At 48.4% G+C, this 17,468-nt stretch overlaps 3 protein-coding genes across 3 annotated transcripts in view; 2 read left to right on the top strand and 1 right to left on the bottom strand.

Annotated features, from left to right (window-relative positions):
- The window catches only part of OXSR1 (oxidative stress responsive kinase 1), a 93,372-nt gene extending 90,482 nt beyond the window's left edge, over positions 1–2,890 (top strand). The window contains exon 18 of the mRNA XM_026842097.1: positions 243–2,890. Within this exon, the coding sequence (XP_026697898.1) occupies positions 243–317 (75 nt within the window). The 3' untranslated portion in view covers positions 318–2,890. The remainder of the gene's footprint in view (positions 1–242) is intronic.
- A 3,724-nt stretch (positions 2,891–6,614) lies between these two features.
- Positions 6,615–12,836, top strand: LOC113477298 (solute carrier family 22 member 13-like). Its single transcript, XM_026843541.1, has 10 exons — positions 6,615–6,986; positions 8,072–8,175; positions 8,525–8,679; positions 9,248–9,416; positions 9,788–9,908; positions 10,528–10,622; positions 11,137–11,351; positions 12,144–12,252; positions 12,406–12,615; positions 12,746–12,836. The coding sequence occupies exons 1-10, from the start codon at positions 6,615–6,617 to the stop codon at positions 12,834–12,836; spliced, it is 1,641 nt and encodes a 546-aa protein (XP_026699342.1).
- Positions 12,837–16,806: 3,970 nt separating this feature from the next.
- LOC113477296 (solute carrier family 22 member 13-like) overlaps positions 16,807–17,468 on the bottom strand; it is a 3,831-nt gene continuing 3,169 nt past the window's right edge. The window contains exon 5 of the mRNA XM_026843535.1: positions 16,807–16,849. Coding sequence (XP_026699336.1) covers positions 16,807–16,849 — 43 coding nt within the window. The remainder of the gene's footprint in view (positions 16,850–17,468) is intronic.

Below are 17,468 nucleotides of genomic sequence, written 5' to 3'. Positions count from 1 at the left end.
GTTAGCCCTAGTCAGAGCAGACACTGGCAAAACTTCAGTTCCAGCCTTTCCTAGCTTTGGAAAAACACGCACACGCACGCACAAGCACTCAGTTTTAACTTTGAGTAGTATGAGCTGCAGAATAGAGTGCAAAGCTGTCCTGTGACTGCTACCTCCCGAGACCTTGTGATTTGTAGCATGGTGTGTAATGGAGGGCAGAGCATGTGTGTTGCTATTTGGATCTCTCTTCCTTTGTATTTCAGGCATCTGGTGTTGAAGGCTCAGATATTCCTGATGATGGCAAACTTATAGGATTTGCACAGCTCAGCATCAGCTAAACAATGGTCCCAGGAGATGTTTTCCAACCAAGAACCCACATGTGCATATTCGTAATGCTTCTGTTAGCCTAAAAAAAAACCACTACTGCCAAAGAATTGAACTACAGCCCCTTTCCTAGAAGCTTTAACATTTTTCCTTAATAGGATCACAAACCTTCCTGAAATTACCGATGGCGTTTACACCTTTTGTAAACAACTCTCATGTTTTTGTATCTGTCATCTCAAACATGCAGATCCAACATGTCATTGCCTGCATGTTCATTTTATTATTGCCTTACTTTAAAGAAAAATACTACTGAGTACGAAGCAGGGGGTTCCACTGCTCTGATGATCTTGCCTAAATGTTTGCTTACATGTGGTTTTTTTTTTCACTTGCTATTTTTGCACAAGTTTTAATACAGAACGGATCTTTTTGTGTTTTTACCTGCTTCTCCTATCTGAAACACCAATGTACATGATGTTTGGGTCACCTGGAGTGCTGAGAAACCTGCTTCTCTTCGGCTGTGTTTTTTTAAAACTTCTGGTTTGAATGCTTGCACCTGAGAAAGCAAGCCAAGTCTTAATCGATGGGAGGGAGAGCTGCCTTCCCTTGTGTTTGTGTTTTTGAGAAGTTCCTTGATTTGAGGTGTTAGAAGTCAGCTTCCCTTTGTAAACTGCCTTAATTTTTTTTTTTTACAGTTTTGGTTCTCTCCACATGAGTGCCAGGCATGGCATGAGGGCTGAACCTTTTAATTTACATTAAGCAGTCCTTCCTAAAAACATCGTTCATTCTGCATCTTAGATGTAGTCTGTTCTTGAAGCAGACCAGTGAGTCATTGCTGTCTGGAAACTGGTCTTTCAGATCGACACAATATTTGTGGTCAGGGAGAGAGATGATCTGTGTCACTCTGCGTTTGGAAAAGATGCACTTCAAACTGTTCCTGAATCCCAGTCAGTTATGCCTGGCTGCGCGAGTCCTCCCGACGTGTTTCCCAGTCCTTTGCAAACTGGTACCCGTGGAACCATCCCTGTTGTGTTTTACAGCAATAAAGAATCGCCAGTAGGGTGGTAGTACTGGGCAAGCGAGCGCTGGGCTGTGTCCCTCCTGCACTAATCGCTTGGGCCATCAGCTTTCTCGTCGGTCCAAGCCTCAACGTTTGACCAGGATGTCACTGAAACCCTGTCACACATGTATTTAGCTTTTATTTCCATGTGGTGTTGAATTTGACTTTCTACATGAATAATATAAATTATACTCTGAGTTTGATAAGAGACACTTGTAATGCAATATGTGAATAATAAATGGTGTTGGGGTTTTTTTCCTACTGTTTCACAGTTGGCCTTTGTAACTGCTATTGGCTCTGGAGTGTTTTCTACACAGAAATTGTAAGCCTGTAATTTAACACACAGATGGAGACGTGTTTGGTTTCCATCAGCCACAAACAATGCAGAAACAGAGCGGAATGACTGGGTTCAATTAGGACTTTTTTTTTTTCCAAGTCATCAGATGAACAATCTGTATTTATATATTGTTCTTTATGAGCGGCTGTGGAAGCTTCCTGAATTGTGCATGTTCTTTTTATACTGCCCTTGTTGCTTTTAGCCTCTAGGTGGATATTGGGTATGTCCCCGTCGGCTGTTAGCAGCCCCATGACTGATGAGTGTGAAGGGGAGGGAGGGGAGGAAGAGGACTTGGGGACAAGAGCATTCCAGGGTGCTGAGCAGATGCTGTCAAGAGCCCAGGAAGCGAGTGCCTGATACCAGGGAGTTGGTGGTGGCTGGGTTTGGCCAACTGTGTGCATGCACGTGGGTGTGGCACCTCTGGCACTTTCTTCAGTTGTCTGACACAAAGCACTCCCTGTGGCTGTCCCCATCAAGCTTCTTGGCTTGGGAAGAGCAGGCTGGCATTGCAATTTTCATGTCACCCTGTGGTTGCTATGGATGTATTGGAAACCCTTAGGATACAGAGACAAGGTAGTCTTGGTACAGTATTATTTTTTTCCCTTTTGCCCTGCATGCCACAGGGACCTCCTTGTTCATTTGTGTACTGGTGCTGAGAAAGGTAGGACTCAAACTGCTCAAATGGAACAATGCAGCATCTATTTATTAAGTTATTCTCCACCTCCCCCAAGCCAGGACTTAAAGAGCTTAAGCTCACACTAACCCAAGGCTCCTTAGTTCTTTAATGGAGAAAATAAGTAAAGAAGAAACTGATGTTTTTTGTTCTGTAGAGCTCCAGATGTTTTGGGTAGGGATCCAAAATATTTACTTGGTCTATTACAGTTCTAGAGAACTGTCTTTTCTGATGTTGTTCCAGTAAGTGCCAATGCTGTTCATAATTGTTTTCCAGTGTCATTAAGAATTTGGGTTTTGTGCAAATTTCTGATCTGAACCTGGAAGCAGGTGGTAATTTTAAGTTAGTTCCTACTTTTAAGGACAATGCTCTGTTAATGAAAATGGATCCTCTTCACAACTTTGGTGTATTGTAGATTATAATGAAAGATGTAAAATATTCAGGCTTTTTTTCCTTTTTTGGACTTTGTATTTTACTGCATGTCTCTAATTTTTAATCAATAAAGAACAAATTGTTCATTGCCATGTGTTTGTGTTTATGGTTTGTCTCATTGGCTTGGATGGTGTGTCTTGGAAGGAGTTTGTCCCAGGAGTTTCTGCAATCCCCAGGGGTACTTCTCCTTGGGGTCGATGGGAGGTTTGAGAGCCCCTGGGAAGACTCAGTAGGGAGGGGGTGGGGATGCTCTGCAGGAGTCCTGTGCATGGAACCAGGATGGCGATCAGCACTTTACCTTGATGGCTTGTCTCCAGTTGAAAGGTTTGCTCCAAGCTCTGCGTGCCCTGTGCAGCTGGGGATGAGGATCCTCGGCCAGGAACACCTCAGGGTGACAGGCTGGTATTAATGTGGGATGACATACCCTGAGAACATTTGGAACGTGAACTGCATTCCCTCTTCTACACCTCCACAATACTTGTTCTTTCTGAATTTGAAGTTTCAGGGCAGATTTGATCCAGAGGTGCTTCTGAGGTGTCTCAGAGTAGTGGAGCTAGGACTTCCAAGAAAATGCACTGATGGTGAGAGGTAGAGCTCAGGCCTGGCCCCAGCTCTTGTCATCGTGACATCTCTTGGCTCTAGCTGTTCCGTTCCCCTCCATAAGCATCAATATCCCTTGCTGCAGCACATTGCTGTGCTAGTGGTCATAATTTGGGCTGTAGGAGCAAGGAGGTGCCTGAAGTGAAAAGTCTTGTCCAAGTGTGCAGGTGGCAGGGCTGTTGGCAGACTGTCAGTAAATCTTGGAAATGCTTCTGTGACCTGGCACTGAGCCTCTGCCGTGGTTGTGGCACTAGATTTGTCACATTTTGAATGCTGGAGTTCCATGTCAGTTAAACTGAGCGGGCATCTGGACAGCTTTCCCCAGTTGTGGTCATTCTATAACTGCAACCTTGACCGCAGCCTGTTAGTGTCACCTAATGCCATGCAAAAGAGCAGTGCTTGGTTCCAAACAGATGCTGCCTGACTCTTGGAAAGCCAACTCTGAAGACTGCACTGAAGGAAACCCTAGAGTTTTCCTCACATCCTTTTAATTTCTTTCCCATCTTCTGTGAAGGCAGCGAAGTTTAGTCTCCCATCCCTGCCTGTGTAGGAAATTCCTTTATGGACAGTTCTAAAGCCTTTCCATGCTCCCCTCATCCAGGTGCCTCATAGTCCTCACATGACTGAATAGTCCACCCCAGTTACCTTCATCCTTAGATGTTTCCCTTTGAGGGGCTCACTGCGAGGTCTCTCATACTGCCCACGCCTGTGGGCTTCCCCGCTCATCTTACTACATCCCGATCACCTTCTCGAAGTCCCTCCTCCCAACTGATGAGTTTCCAAATAGAAAGTAACCTCCCCTGGATGGTGTGCATCTCCTGAAACTTCTGTTTCACTCTAATGGGAATGCAGTATGAGTACAAATCCCAAGCCAGCATGTTGCTTTTTCTTCAGATTTGCATACCCCTGACTGCCTACACCTTCAAGGCTTACTTTGGGCTCAAGTACCAGTTCCATCCCTGAGGAAACCTGTCTCAGCAGATACTGCTGCCAATGTCAGGCATCGGGGAAATCTGGAAAGTGGTTGGTGATTTTGGGCCATTTCAGAAATGCCTCGTGCTGCTCACTATGTTTTAGTGTGGCTTTCCACCAGTTTTGCTAACTTTTCATACATGTGCCACATCACTGTGACATCAGCTGGCTTTGTGCTGTTGGCCCCAACCTGACAGAGGAAGAGAAACTGAACCTCACCCTGCCCCAGGACGTGGATGGGGCATACGAGCAGTGCTCCATATACTTACTGATGGCGTGGGACCAGGACCTGGGCTCTATCATGGCATACGGCCTTGAATGCCATGGAGAAGAGTGGCTGGGTGTACCCCTGAGATCATGAGGTGATGCTAGTCACTCGGGTTTGTAACATCCTTTCATTTCTGATTGATTTGTGTTATGGTAAATGGTGTTTTGAAGGTTGAGGTGTGTTGAGCTGAAGCATCCCTGGAGGCAATGTTTGTTCTGTGCTTTGGTGCACAAGTTCTTCCTGAATTGCAGCAGATCAGTTCCTTCTGACCTTTACCAAAAGCCATGGAAAGGTGTGTCATGGACACATGCCCTCATCAATTCCTGAGGAGGCCATCTCAGCCCAGAGATGTGACTCAGCTCCAATCAACCATTGCTGCTTTCTTACTTGTTGTTGGAAACCTCCAGCAATGGGGTTCCCACTCCTTCCTTTGGTCCTTAGTCCAGGGCCTCAGTGTCCTCCAGCCTCCTTTAAACATGATGCACAGCTCAGGCTCTCCAATGCCAGTCAGAGCAGAACAGACCGCATTGTCTCTCAAGTTCTGACAGAGTTTTGTGTCAGTCCTCTGGCTCCTGCTTCTCTAGATCCATGAAACCTGTGACTGGTGTCTGACTGACCCTACTGGGCTTCCCCATTTAAACCATGACAGAAGAGAGTGGATCAGGCTGCTTTGTGCCCTGGACTCCTTCTAACATGGAGCCAGATGACAGCCAGGGGAGATGGCAGGGTCAGGCCTGGGACATGCATGGTTCCTTTTTTAGCAAGGTTTGGCCTGTACTGTCTCCTACTAATGAAACAGAGCCCAAGGTGAACAGATGCACCTTGATTTCATCCTCCATCTGAGTTTCCTGGTTGAACAGACACAATTTTTGTAATCCAGCACCTCTGCCTGTTTCAATTTCTGCCTACTTTTATCCACCTTTGGTGCTCCCTGCTTGTGGCTGCTGAGCTGGGCATATCTTGAGGGCAGCATCTCTCCTCTGGCTGCCTGGGGAGCTGGTCTACATTCAAGTTCAACCCGTGTGAGTGTCCTGGTCAACCAAATGGAGCAGCCATGATCTGGTTTCCATCATGTTTATACAATGCACTTCCCACAGATCTGTGGGCAAGAGAAGGAGCATCCAAGTTGCTTTTGGACACTTCTGGAGGCTTTGCCTCATGGACATCCCAAAGGGGCCCCAGGCAAATGCTGTTCCTACCTCAGGAATGGGCTGAACAGAGTTGGTTTCATGTTCTCAGTGATCATTTTAAGGCATAAAGGCATTTGAGCTGAGATTTGCCAAACCTGCCTCAAGCAGCAAAGCTCTGTGTCAGATTTCTCCCATCCCTGTATTCCTTCCCCAAGACTTCCCTTTCATATAGCCCCCACCAGCCTGTGGGGTGGCCAAGAACTGGTGGGAAGGGTGAACATCCACTGTGTGTCTTGCTTGCAGTTGCACAGGGAAGATGCAAAAGATGAAACAAATGGAGTCTCCTGTCACCTGGGTTCACAGCCAGCTGGCCACCCTTCCTCAACTCTGGCTCTACCCATCTATTAGCATCACTCCCTTTATGCCCCTGGATATTTCCCAACTCTGTGTCACGCTGAGCTGTCTTGGCCCCTCTGACCGCTTGCCCAAGTGCAATCACTGGGAGCCATCTCAGTGGTTCAGCAAATGCAGCTCCTGCAGTTGCTTTGGAGAAGAGTCTTTTCCCCTGTCAGTGCCACCTGGCCCTGACAGAGGGGCTGACCCCGGTTCCCTGAAACAGGGGTCCTTCTGCTCCAGCCAGCACTGTATGTTTGTGAGTGGCACAGAGATGATTAATATATTACATGGTGTACTTAGATAAAACATCAGGCATTAAATCTATCCTGACTTTACATACTTGTGGTGGCTGCCTATGACTGCAGAGCTTATTTAAGGTTTAAACATTAATTCCAGCCCTCTGGAAAATCTTTCCCAACACTGTCCTGTTTCAGACGCAGCTGCCAATGTCAGGCGTCAGGGAAATTTGGAAGGCGGTTGGTGACTTTGGGCCATTTCAGAAATGCCTGGTTCTGCTCACCTTGTTTCCCTGCCTCAGTGTGGCTTTCCACCAGTTTTGCCAACTTTTTATGGTTCCACATGTGCCACATCACTGTGACACCAGCTGGATCCGTGCCATCGGCCCCAACCTGACAGAAGAAGAGCAGCTGAACCTCACCCTGCCCCGAGATGTGGATGGGACATACGAACAGTGCTCCATGTACTTGCCGGTGGACTCAGACCTGGGCTCTATCGTGGCATATGGCCTGAATGCTACAGAGAAGTGCAGCAGTGGCTGGGTGTACCCTTCAGCACAACAACCATCCCTGCTTACCGAGGTCTGTAATCGCTTTTTGATGTGCTGGGGACGTGGAAGGGAAGGGACACCCAAAAGCCCACCCTGTCTTGCAGTTCAGTCAAAGTTGGTGCCAGTCATGGTGCAACTGAGCTGGGCTGAGATTTGCTTCAGGTGTATTTTGATGACAGTGGTTCCACCACCCAGCCCCCAGGTGTGGTCCTGGAGGGGTTGCATGCAAGCATGCTGCAATGTAGAAGCCAGCAGGGTAGAGCCAGTGGATAGATTAATGACTCCTGGTGGGACCTTTTGTGTCTCCCTGCCCCAGCTGCCCCTATGCAGACAGGGAGTAACCTTCCAATTTGTCCCTGTGCACAACTTTGTGCTTCAGACACCCTGGCTGGGGGAAGGAGGCAGATCTCAGCGGTTTGATTTTGCTTCTCCACATGCTGGGGAACTGTCAGGGTGAGCAGCTGTGCAGTGTCTGCCTCAGGGTCTCAGTTTTGAGGCTCTAGCTCAGGGCTGTTCCAAAGAGCCTGAGTTCCTCATCGCTCCTTGCTCTGTGCAGAGGTCCCAGGTTTGACAAGGAGAAGAAAGCTTGCAAAGCCACACATCTAAACATCAATGGGAGCTTTATCAGCACCAACAGTGCTCCCCTGAGCAGTGCTAAACTTCTTTCAGTGCTTTCTGATCTCTCAGTATTTCCTATACATGATCTTCCCTATGAAGATGCCCTCTTCATAGATGATGAAGATGTAGATGCCCTCTGGACGCAAACAGTTGCAGAACATCTCTTTCACAAGAAACTGTTCTGCCCAGGAATTAGTGTTGCCCTCATCCTTTTTCCTCCGGGCAGTCTAGGAGGAAGCAAGTTCCTGAGACTTCTGTCCCAAGTCCCACTTCAAGCAAAATTTGCCAATTGGGAGTCTCCCCTGAGGGTATCTGGCTGGAGGGAAGTCCTGCAGGTCCCAGTGCTCAGGAGCAGGGCACTACCGATTGCCCCACGGGCTTGTGCACCTCTGACTTGTTTGCTATGTGCATACCATGGAGACTCACATCCTTAGAGGTGGGATCAGAAAGCATCTGAAGCCTGTTGAGAACAAAATCATCTGTGTTTCCTTCCTCCAGTTTGACCTGGTGTGTGACAGGAAGTACCTGAATGACATCTCCCAGTCCATCTACATGGTGGGTCTTCTCCTAGGAGCCATGATCTTTGGGCCACTAAGTGACAGGTGAGGAGACACAATCACTCATCCAAGGTCTGTGCAAAGCAGGTGGTGCACAGAGCGACACACTGCTCCCAGCCTGGCTGGTGACTGCACTCTGTGACTTTTGTCACTGCTTCTCGCTAACAGGGATCCTGACCAAAGTCCTCAGGTCCCATGAGGACATGGCCACAGAGGGGGCGGGAGGGAGAAGGGCACAACGCTTGCATAGAGTGCTTCACATGTCAACTCAGAGTCTAGTCTGTGGTTCATCAATCTCAAGAGAGGGTGATACAGTCACTGTGTGACCTGTTGAGTTCTACATCTCCATGGGGTCTCTCCAAATGCCGACTATGTCTTCCCTTTTCCTCCCCAGGATCGGCCGCCGGCCAGTCATTCTGATCGCCATCTTTATTCAGGGCTTGTTTGGTGTAGGAATTGCTTTTGTGCCCCATTTCTATGTGTACATGACCTTCAGATGTGTTGTGGGGGCTTCGGTGTCAGGGATCACCATGACGATACTGGCCTTAGGTGAGTAGATGCCCATGAGCTGAGGCAGACAGATGTGGTCTCTCAAGATGCAATAGGAAATGTCTGTAAAGAAATAAAAATAATCATGTATGACTTGAAAAACACTGTGGTGAGGACAGGTCGTGCTCTGTACTGTCTTCTGGCACTTTGGTGTCTCCTCAACCCTGAGTGAGAGCCATGGGGAGCATCTGTCTCATGCCAGTGCTCAGAGGAGGGCAAGGGGATAGTCTCCCAGCTCCGGAGGTCAGTGCAGGGAGAGAACCCAGTACCTCTGGGACATGATCAATCTGGGCCCCAGCTCTGGCCCAGAGAAGGTATCTGTGGATGCTGAGAGCAAAGAGGTGACATACCTGAGCTTCATGTCTTCTTGCAGAGGATCAGTAGAGGTGATGCATGTCATGAAGCACTGGTGAATTACATGTGTGACTGATGTCAGAGCTCTGATTGCCGGTCTCCTCACCTCACCTCACCTCACATCCAGGAAAGCTCTTCTCCAGAAGAAAAACTGTGTCTGCATCAAGGGAAGCCATTTGCATGAATGAATCTGAACCTTCAATCTTCTTTTCAGCTACAGAATGGGTTGGTACCTCCTCCAGGCCAAAGGCAGTGCTTATTTCTCACTGCTTTTTTGCCATCGGACAGATGATTTTGGCTGGCTTGAGTTATGGTATTCGCAACTGGAGGCTGCTGGAGATTGCAGGATCTGCTCCAGTGTTTGTGCTTTTCTTCTACATCTGGTAAGTGGGACACGCACAGAGCTCCTTGCAGACATGACAGAAGTGGGTGTGAGGGGTGGCAGCGAGAAGGCAGCAGCTCAGGAGCAGGCTGGGTCTTTCCTATCAGAGTGCAGATGCTGGAGCAGCTTCTGCAGAGCTCAGCACATCTCCCTGGGGCACGGAACCCCTGAGAGCAGCAGCTGCTTTGCTTCAGGTCTTCAGATGTGGCCTCTGGGGCCTAAACGTAGGCCTGGAAAAACTGGCCTGAGGAGGTATTTAGACCTCTCCATCACGTGTGAGGCCCGCTGCTTGCTGGACGTGGTTGCGGGAAGATGGGCCATGGAGAAACTCAGCAGGTCACAACAGCATCTCCGATTTCATCTCCTCGGCAGGGTGCTACCAGAGTCAGCTCGGTGGCTGGTGACAAAAGGCAGAATAGAAGAAGCTAAGAAGGTCCTTCAGAAGGCAGCATCCATCAACAAGCGCACCATCCCACCAGGACTCCTTGAGCAGGTACCTGTGGTGACATGGGGAAATGCTTGTTGTCCTCAGAGACGTCCCTCTGCGCTTGGGTTTGTAGCCGCCATTGGAGCTGAGGTCATCCGATAAACATCTTCCCATGCCCACTGGGGATGATTTGGGGATGGACTGTGCGTAACTCCAGCTTCAGCTGCATTGTACAGAGACAAGGTCAGGGAAGAGGCACGGCTTCTGCTGAGGCTCAGCCTGAAGCTTTCTGGAGTCCACCCTGGGATATGGAAAGGACTCAAAAGCTTCCCTGGCTTTTTTTCTGTGAGGGCTGCAGGAGTGTTGAGGATGAGCATGGGGTCCCTGTTTGGTCTGTGGTTTTCCATGCAGAAATGCCTGAAGGGGGGGTTATGTTCTTGCCCACTCCAAAGACCCTACGCTGGGGAAATATTCTTCCCGAGGAACCTCTTGGTCACCAAACTCCTGTGCTAGGCACCCAGAGCACAGATGCAGGAGCCCGGCCCCCAAGGCTGCCCTCCCTCACAGAGCAGTTTGGGGCCACAGGCGTGTCCCGCTGAGGCTTTCCTTTGAGTGTAGATGGAAAAGGAGCTAGCCATGGGTTTCTTTTGCCTGCTTTGACTCTTTGGCTTTCTGCATTTTGAAGTTGAAGCCCGAGACACAGACCAAGTCTGGAAATACTCTGGATCTCTTTCGGAAGAAGCACCTCCGGAAGGTGACTTTAATCATGTTGTGCACCTGGTAAGACATCCCCTGGTCCCCTCTTTCTAAACTTCTAGGTGAAGAAGAGAAGGGATTGATGGTTAGTCGTAGCTGTAAATTCACATCATGTGGGAGGTGGGGTATTCATATTTACGTCTCTGTGTTCATCCGTTCTCTTTCTGGCTCGCCATAGATCTACCAGATCTACCTTGTCTGGGCATGGGCAGAAGCTGAGTATTCGAGATGCTGTGGGGTTTGTGAGAAAGGCTGTAGTAATTCCAGCTTTTGGCAATCTCTGGAATTTAGGGTAGTTTTGTGCCCTCCTAGAAGTTTTGGGTGCAGTCTAAATGTTGCTGACCATATGAGGATTTATACTGCTTTGTCTCATGTAACTATGTCCAACAGATTTGTCACAGATTGTGACTAGGAGTAAAACAGAGATTGCTGGGAGTTTAAATAAGTTGTGTGTGGTCTAACCATCCTAATTTTTGAGGATAAATGCCTGAATACCCCATCTGGTTACATATTCTATTCCACTTTACTCGAATTTCAGGTTTGCAGACAGCCTTGTCTACTACGGACTGAGCCTTAATGTGACAAATTTTGGTCTGGACATCTACCTGACGCAGCTTGCCTTTGGGGTAGTGGAGTTAGCAGCTCGATATAGCTGCATTTTCTTGCTGCAGAGGTTTGGCAGGAAGAAAACCCAGGCTGTTGTCCTGCTGCTGTCTGGCCTGATGTGTCTCATCATAATTTGCATCCCTGAAGGTGAATAACCTCTTCCCAATCCAAGAGCACAACCAGGCAGAGCCCCAGATAGCTCTATTCCTGGTTCAGAACCATCCTCCTAGCCCAGCTGGCAGTAGACACACACCTGTTCCCAGAGGCTGAGCTGTCTCATGTGCCATAGTCCAAGGGGCTGCACTCCCAGCGTGGTAGTTTCCTCTCTGAATGACTTTTTTCTCCTTCAGAGCTGTGCCTGGTCCTTCCAAATCTCCTGGCCCTTGGCAGGCAGTGTTCATTACACACCATCACTCACTAGACACAACCGCCACCTCTTCTCAGAAAACCGTAGCAGAAGAGGTGTTCTAAAACCACCTTGTCTCACTCCTTTAGATGAACAATAAAAACAAATCCCCCCCCTCATCTGTTTCTCCCTAAGCATTGTAGCAGTCTGTACCGTCACCTCTGCTGCTGTGTTAGTGCTGCAAGTAAGGCTGAAAGAAAGAGAGGGTCTGCACGATGCTTTCAAGCTCATGGACACGACATTTCCAACTGAGCACTCCCCAGAGACCTGTGGTGGCTCAGTGCCTCACTCTAGTTGCAGATTTAGGAAATGCCAAAGTCCTCAGGATATATCTGGGTTCTCTTTGCCAATTGTACAGAGGGTATTTTCCAAGAAAGGGAGCATTAGGAATGATTTCCAATGGGGTAGGTGGTAGATTTGATTGGTGAGTTCATTAGAAAAGGCTGTCCCAAGAAATAACACAGCAGAGACCTTTGGTCCCAACTGAACCTTCCCCAAGGAGGTAACAGCGGTGGTCTCTCTCCTCCCCTCAGACCAGCCTGTGGCGACCACAGTCCTGGCCATCATCGGCAAATTTACAGCCTCAGCCTCCTTCTCCACCTCCTACGTCTACTCCGCAGAGCTCTTCCCCACGGTCATCAGGTGAGGTCTCCACACACATTGGAGGTTCCCTCCACCATGGCTGGTGGCAGTGGTGGGCAAGAGCCTGGTTGTCCCCATGGCCACAGTCAGTCCCACGGTGGCCCAGGGATGCTGAGCCCTGCCCACACCTCCCACCACCCCTTGTTCCCCCAGGCAGACCGGCGTGGGGCTGTGCTCGATGTCTGCACGGGTGGCAGGGATCATGGCCCCACTGATCCGCCTCCTGGGCCAGTACCACCAGGCCATCCCCATGGCCATCTTCGGGAGCGTCCCCGTGGTGGGGGGGCTGCTCTGCTTTCTGCTGCCTGAGACCCGTGGCACTGACCTGGTGGACAACATGGGGGTGGCTACACCCCAGGTGAGGTGGGTACCTCGAGCTCTGTATTTAAGAAAAAAAAAATCCAAAGATGAAAATTTAAGGCAAAGATAAATATGTCAGAAACCAGGTTGGAAACAGTAGCAACTCTTCCTCTTTCTGTCTTGTTTTCAGCAGCAGGAGACAGGAAACTTTGCACAAGAGAGACGCTAGAAAGGATGGAGTAGACTTGGAGGAGGAAACCTACAAATGCTCGGAGAGCAAGTGAAGAATGGAGAGGCATATACTAAATGTTTTGTCTGATCTGATACTTCTTAAAGCAGACCAATGAGGCATTGCTGTCTGGAAACTGGTCTTTCAGATCGACACAATATTTGTGGTCAGGGAGAGAGATGATCTGTGTCACTCTGCGTTTGGAAAAGATGCACTTCAAACTGTTCCTGAATCCCAGTCGGTTATGCCTGGCTGCGCGAGTCCTCCCGACGTGTTTCCCAGTCCTTTGCAAACTGGTACCCGTGGAACCATCCCTGTTGTGTTTTACAGCAATAAAGAATCGCCAGTAGGGTGGTAGTACTGGGCAAGCGAGCGCTGGGCTGTGTCCCTCCTGCACTAATCGCTTGGGCCATCAGCTTTCTCGTCGGTCCAAGCCTCAACGTTTGACCAGGATGTCACTGAAACCCTGTCACACATGTATTTAGCTTTTATTTCCATGTGGTGTTGAATTTGACTTTCTACATGAATAATATAAATTATACTCTGAGTTTGATAAGAGACACTTGTAATGCAATATGTGAATAATAAATGGTGTTGGGTTTTTTTTCCTACTGTTTCACAGTTGGCCTTTGTAACTGCTATTGGCTCTGGAGTGTTTTCTACACAGAAATTGTAAGCCTGTAATTTAACACACAGATGGAGACGTGTTTGGTTTCCATCAGCCACAAACAATGCAGAAACAGAGCGGAATGACTGGGTTCAATTAGGACTTTTTTTTTCCCAGTCTTCAGATGAACAATTTATATTTATTTTCTCTACTAGCAGCTGTGGAAGTTTCCTGAATTGTGTGGTGGATGCTGCAATTCAATGTCAGTTAAACTGAGTGGGCATCTGGACAGCTTTCCCCAGTCATGGTCAGCCTCTAACAGTGACCTTGTTTGGCTGCTGTTAGCTCAGCCATAGTATTTTAGTGCCACTAGTGTCACGCAAAAGAAAGAGAATGGTGGCCTCCTCTCCTATGCTACTTGTTTTTAAGCAGAGAATGTCTTTGGTGTGTTTTCATGAAGGTATCTCCTCAAACCACAGCACTAGTCTTGGTCGAAGAAGTCAGGTCACTTGGGTTTGTAGCATCCATTTGTTTCTGATTGCTTTGTGCTGTAGTAAATGTTGTTTTGAAGGCTGGGGTGTTCCAAGTCCAGGCCAGACATGCCTGGAAGTGATATTTATTTTGTGCTTTGTCTTTGGTGCACAAAATCTCCCTAGTGTCACATGGGACCCCACCATGGCTGGAGATGGGGCAGGTCGTTTGAAGGACCTGGGCTTTGGCACTGACTCATTGCAGAGCATTAATGCTGCTTCTCCTCATCTCCTCAGCCATTCTCTGTTGGGTCCCTTTCTGCAAGCTTTGCTCTGGTCATAGACCTGGGGTCTCCCCAGCATGGGGTCAGAAGGAAGGAGAGGATGATGTCCTCTAGTCAAAGGGCAAAGTCTGGGATCCTGACACCTCTGTCCCACAGTCAGGACTCAGGGTTTCAGCATAGTTTGCCGGTGTCACTGGCACTGAAGATGAGCTGATTGTTCCAGTGGTCCCTGTGGGGCTCTTCTGGCAGCCACACCTGCTTTGTCCCATAGCTTCTCACCTTGAGGCTCTGCTGTCCATCCACACCTTAGATACCCCTGGCCCTGCCTGACCAGCTTCCTCAGCAGTGGAGAGGGTTCGATACATGAACCTGGGTCTCCTTCAAAGGGAAACAGAGGTCGAGAGGTTCTGACCCTAACACAGGCAGGAGTAAATGAGGGTGTAAGCACGGGAGCAGGACCTCACTCCCATGTCTGATACAGAAGGGCCTGAAGAAGGCTTATACATTAACCAGTATGCCTTAGCAGATCCTTCACAGTGTCCCGGAATTTTCTTACCGCTGTCACCTTTAGCACCTTGCCACAACTGGCCCTCCAGTCACGGCTTGGTAAGCCACTCTGTTAAGGTCTTGAATCTGTTCTTCCCAGATAAACCTTGCTATCGCATTTTGTCCTCACCTTCTCTTCAGCCTTTTGTCTCACTCCCCTTGCCTATGGAGTCATAATCTTTTCCCTAGTTACCCCTTCAGGTCACCTGAGGCACTTTTTACCCTTTGCCCATAGCCTCATCATAATGAGAGCCCATAACATCCCACTGTATTCATGCAAATGTGTGTTTGCATTCTCACATGCTATTCCACCACACCTAGCTCAACTCTATACTGTAATCTCTATTTATTACAGTGTAAGACCATGTGTGGACCAGGTAGAAGCAACATTAAGGCACAGCAAAGCCATTGGACATCCTCCCATTTCTGCTGAGCTGGGCAAAACATCATGAGTCAAGCTATTCAGGTGCTCCTCAGCCAGAAGTGCACTGTTCAGTGACCTCCAAACTAACCAGGTGCAGTGGTCCAGAGAAGAGCAGATGAGATGGATCTTCAGCCTACTGGAGACGTGAATGAGATGGAAGCAGAAGTACATCAGACGTGCTTGGGTACATCAGATGTGCTTGGACACCTTTATTTATGAAGTGAGCTGAAACAAAGTGTCAGAGCAGAATTCCCAAAAGGAGTTGTGGTTCACTCTGTAACTGTGCACTTTGCTCCAAGCTCTTCCTTCAGCCTTTACCCTCAATGTCATATTTTCCATAAAAGCCTAAAGGAGGCAGCCCCTTTGCCAAGGAAAGAGCACCCTCAAACAAAGAACCGAACTCTTCTGTACTCAGGGCCACTGAACAGGAGCACCACAGAAATCCTTTGAAAAGCAGTGCCAGAGAGAAGATGGCACCACAGGCAGCCCCTCCTGGTGGGGCGTTGTCACATGTCACTGGTTTTCTCCAAAACTCTACCTTCATCAAATTACATATTTGTGGGGTACTTTGATCAATGAAAAACATGCAGGCATGACAACAGGGAGAAGAAATAAAGTCTACTTTAAAGGCTTCTTCCCACTACCAGAAAATAGCCTTTGAGCTGCATACAGACAAAGCTGGAACACCACCACTGTATAACTTCTGGTCTTCATTTGTACCAAGCTAGTGGTAAGGGAAAGTCATCTTGAGGGACAGAAGGTAAGTGGAGGGAAAGCACAGGAAAAGCACATGTTTGTTCTTCATAGTGTAAGACAAAAATGGTCGTAAGCCATTTAAAGGCAGAAATGGATACAGCAAGAAGGAATAGACTAGAACAGAGTAGAACAGACCTGATAGCTCCCAGAAAGATTTGCACTTTCTTCTGAGAGACCAACAGCCTCTCAGTTTCCTGGAACAGACAAATTACTGTGGTCCTGGTAGTACAATTTTCTGTGCAAAAAGCATCATGACATGCTTTAATTCAAAGCCACCAGCAGTAATGTGAAAATTCTGCTGCCTGTTAGACATCCTTGCTCACTGCTCAGTTTCCTCAACGGCATCTTTTTTTTTTTAGCTGTCCCTGTTTTTTTTAAAAAAAGGGAGTGTTTTTAAGAGAGGGTGAGAAGACCATGCTAGACAGTCAAGATAAATCACTACTTCTCGCAAGTGTGAGATTGTTTTCAGTGCTGCATCTGCTCTGGCTTTCTCTTTAGTGAGAGCACAGTACTCTCTTGCAAGTCTATTCAATGCTCTTGCAGGTGTCACAGTTTGACAAAGTTTACAGTCTCACATTCCTGGAGATGGGACAAGAAAAAAGAAGAGAAAATGTTGCCTTCATCTTGGTTTCTGATTTCTTTTTTTCCCTTAAATGAAAAGCATCACATTTTCTCCAGCAAGAGCACTGCTGAACACCAGAGACAGCATGCAGTGCCTGAATACAAGCTACAGAGGGAGATAAAAGAAGGTAAAAAAGAAGAGGAAAACAAGAATTGGCAGCAACTGCCTGGGAGGTGGTGGTGTCCTGCAAATGAAGACACTGTCAGTCCTCAGAGCTGGCACATCACTAAGTTGCCTTTAGCTACAGCCACTTGCAGGTCCAGCTAGAAGTAAGTGGTCTTTGCATACTCATTGTCTTGGCCACAATCTTTTCCTTTCACGTGTCCATTTTCAGAGCTGCTGTGGGTATTTTCACAGACCTAATGAAAGGGAAACAAGTTTAAAAACAAAGAAAGACCCATTATGAGCTGATGGCAGCCTTCTCTGAGACATGCAGACTTTAGTAACCTGGTTTCCCATTCACCCACTCTCTGCGCCCTGTGGACACCTTTCTCCCAGTAGGACAACAAAAGTCTTGGGGTTCAATTACACCTGTTCCCACGGGGAATGGGGGCTGGGAGCTACAAGAGAACAAAAGCCAGAGGACATGGCTACAAGGGACTGGCCCTTCCATGGGGAGGACAGGGGGAGGCAAGAAAAATACCAGCCATTTCTGGAGTCCTTCCATTCCATGGACAGGAATGAAGGGATGACCACGATTGGCAGGGTTATGGGGCCTCCTCTCCTCCCTTCACAGTGGGCCTGCCCTGCTCCCTGCCCTCCACCAGTGTAAGCCCCCAAAGAAACCCCCAGACTATGCCATGCTGATAGCCTCCCACAGGACTGGCACCACATGTCCCTGACAAAGAGGCAATATGGGCACCGCTGGGTACCCACCTCAGCTGGGGGGCAGCCATCCCCCGTGTCATCCACCAGGTCAGTGCCACGGGTCTCAGGCAGCAGAAAGCAGAGCAGCCCCCCCACCACGGGGACGCTCCC

The sequence above is a fragment of the Athene cunicularia genome (genome assembly GCF_003259725.1).
Source record: "Athene cunicularia isolate RWA chromosome 2 unlocalized genomic scaffold, athCun1 chr2_part1, whole genome shotgun sequence".
Classification (NCBI taxonomy): Eukaryota; Metazoa; Chordata; class Aves; order Strigiformes; family Strigidae; genus Athene; species Athene cunicularia.
The sequence above is the reverse complement of the archived record's forward strand: the minus strand, read 5'-3'. Positions and strand labels throughout refer to the sequence as shown.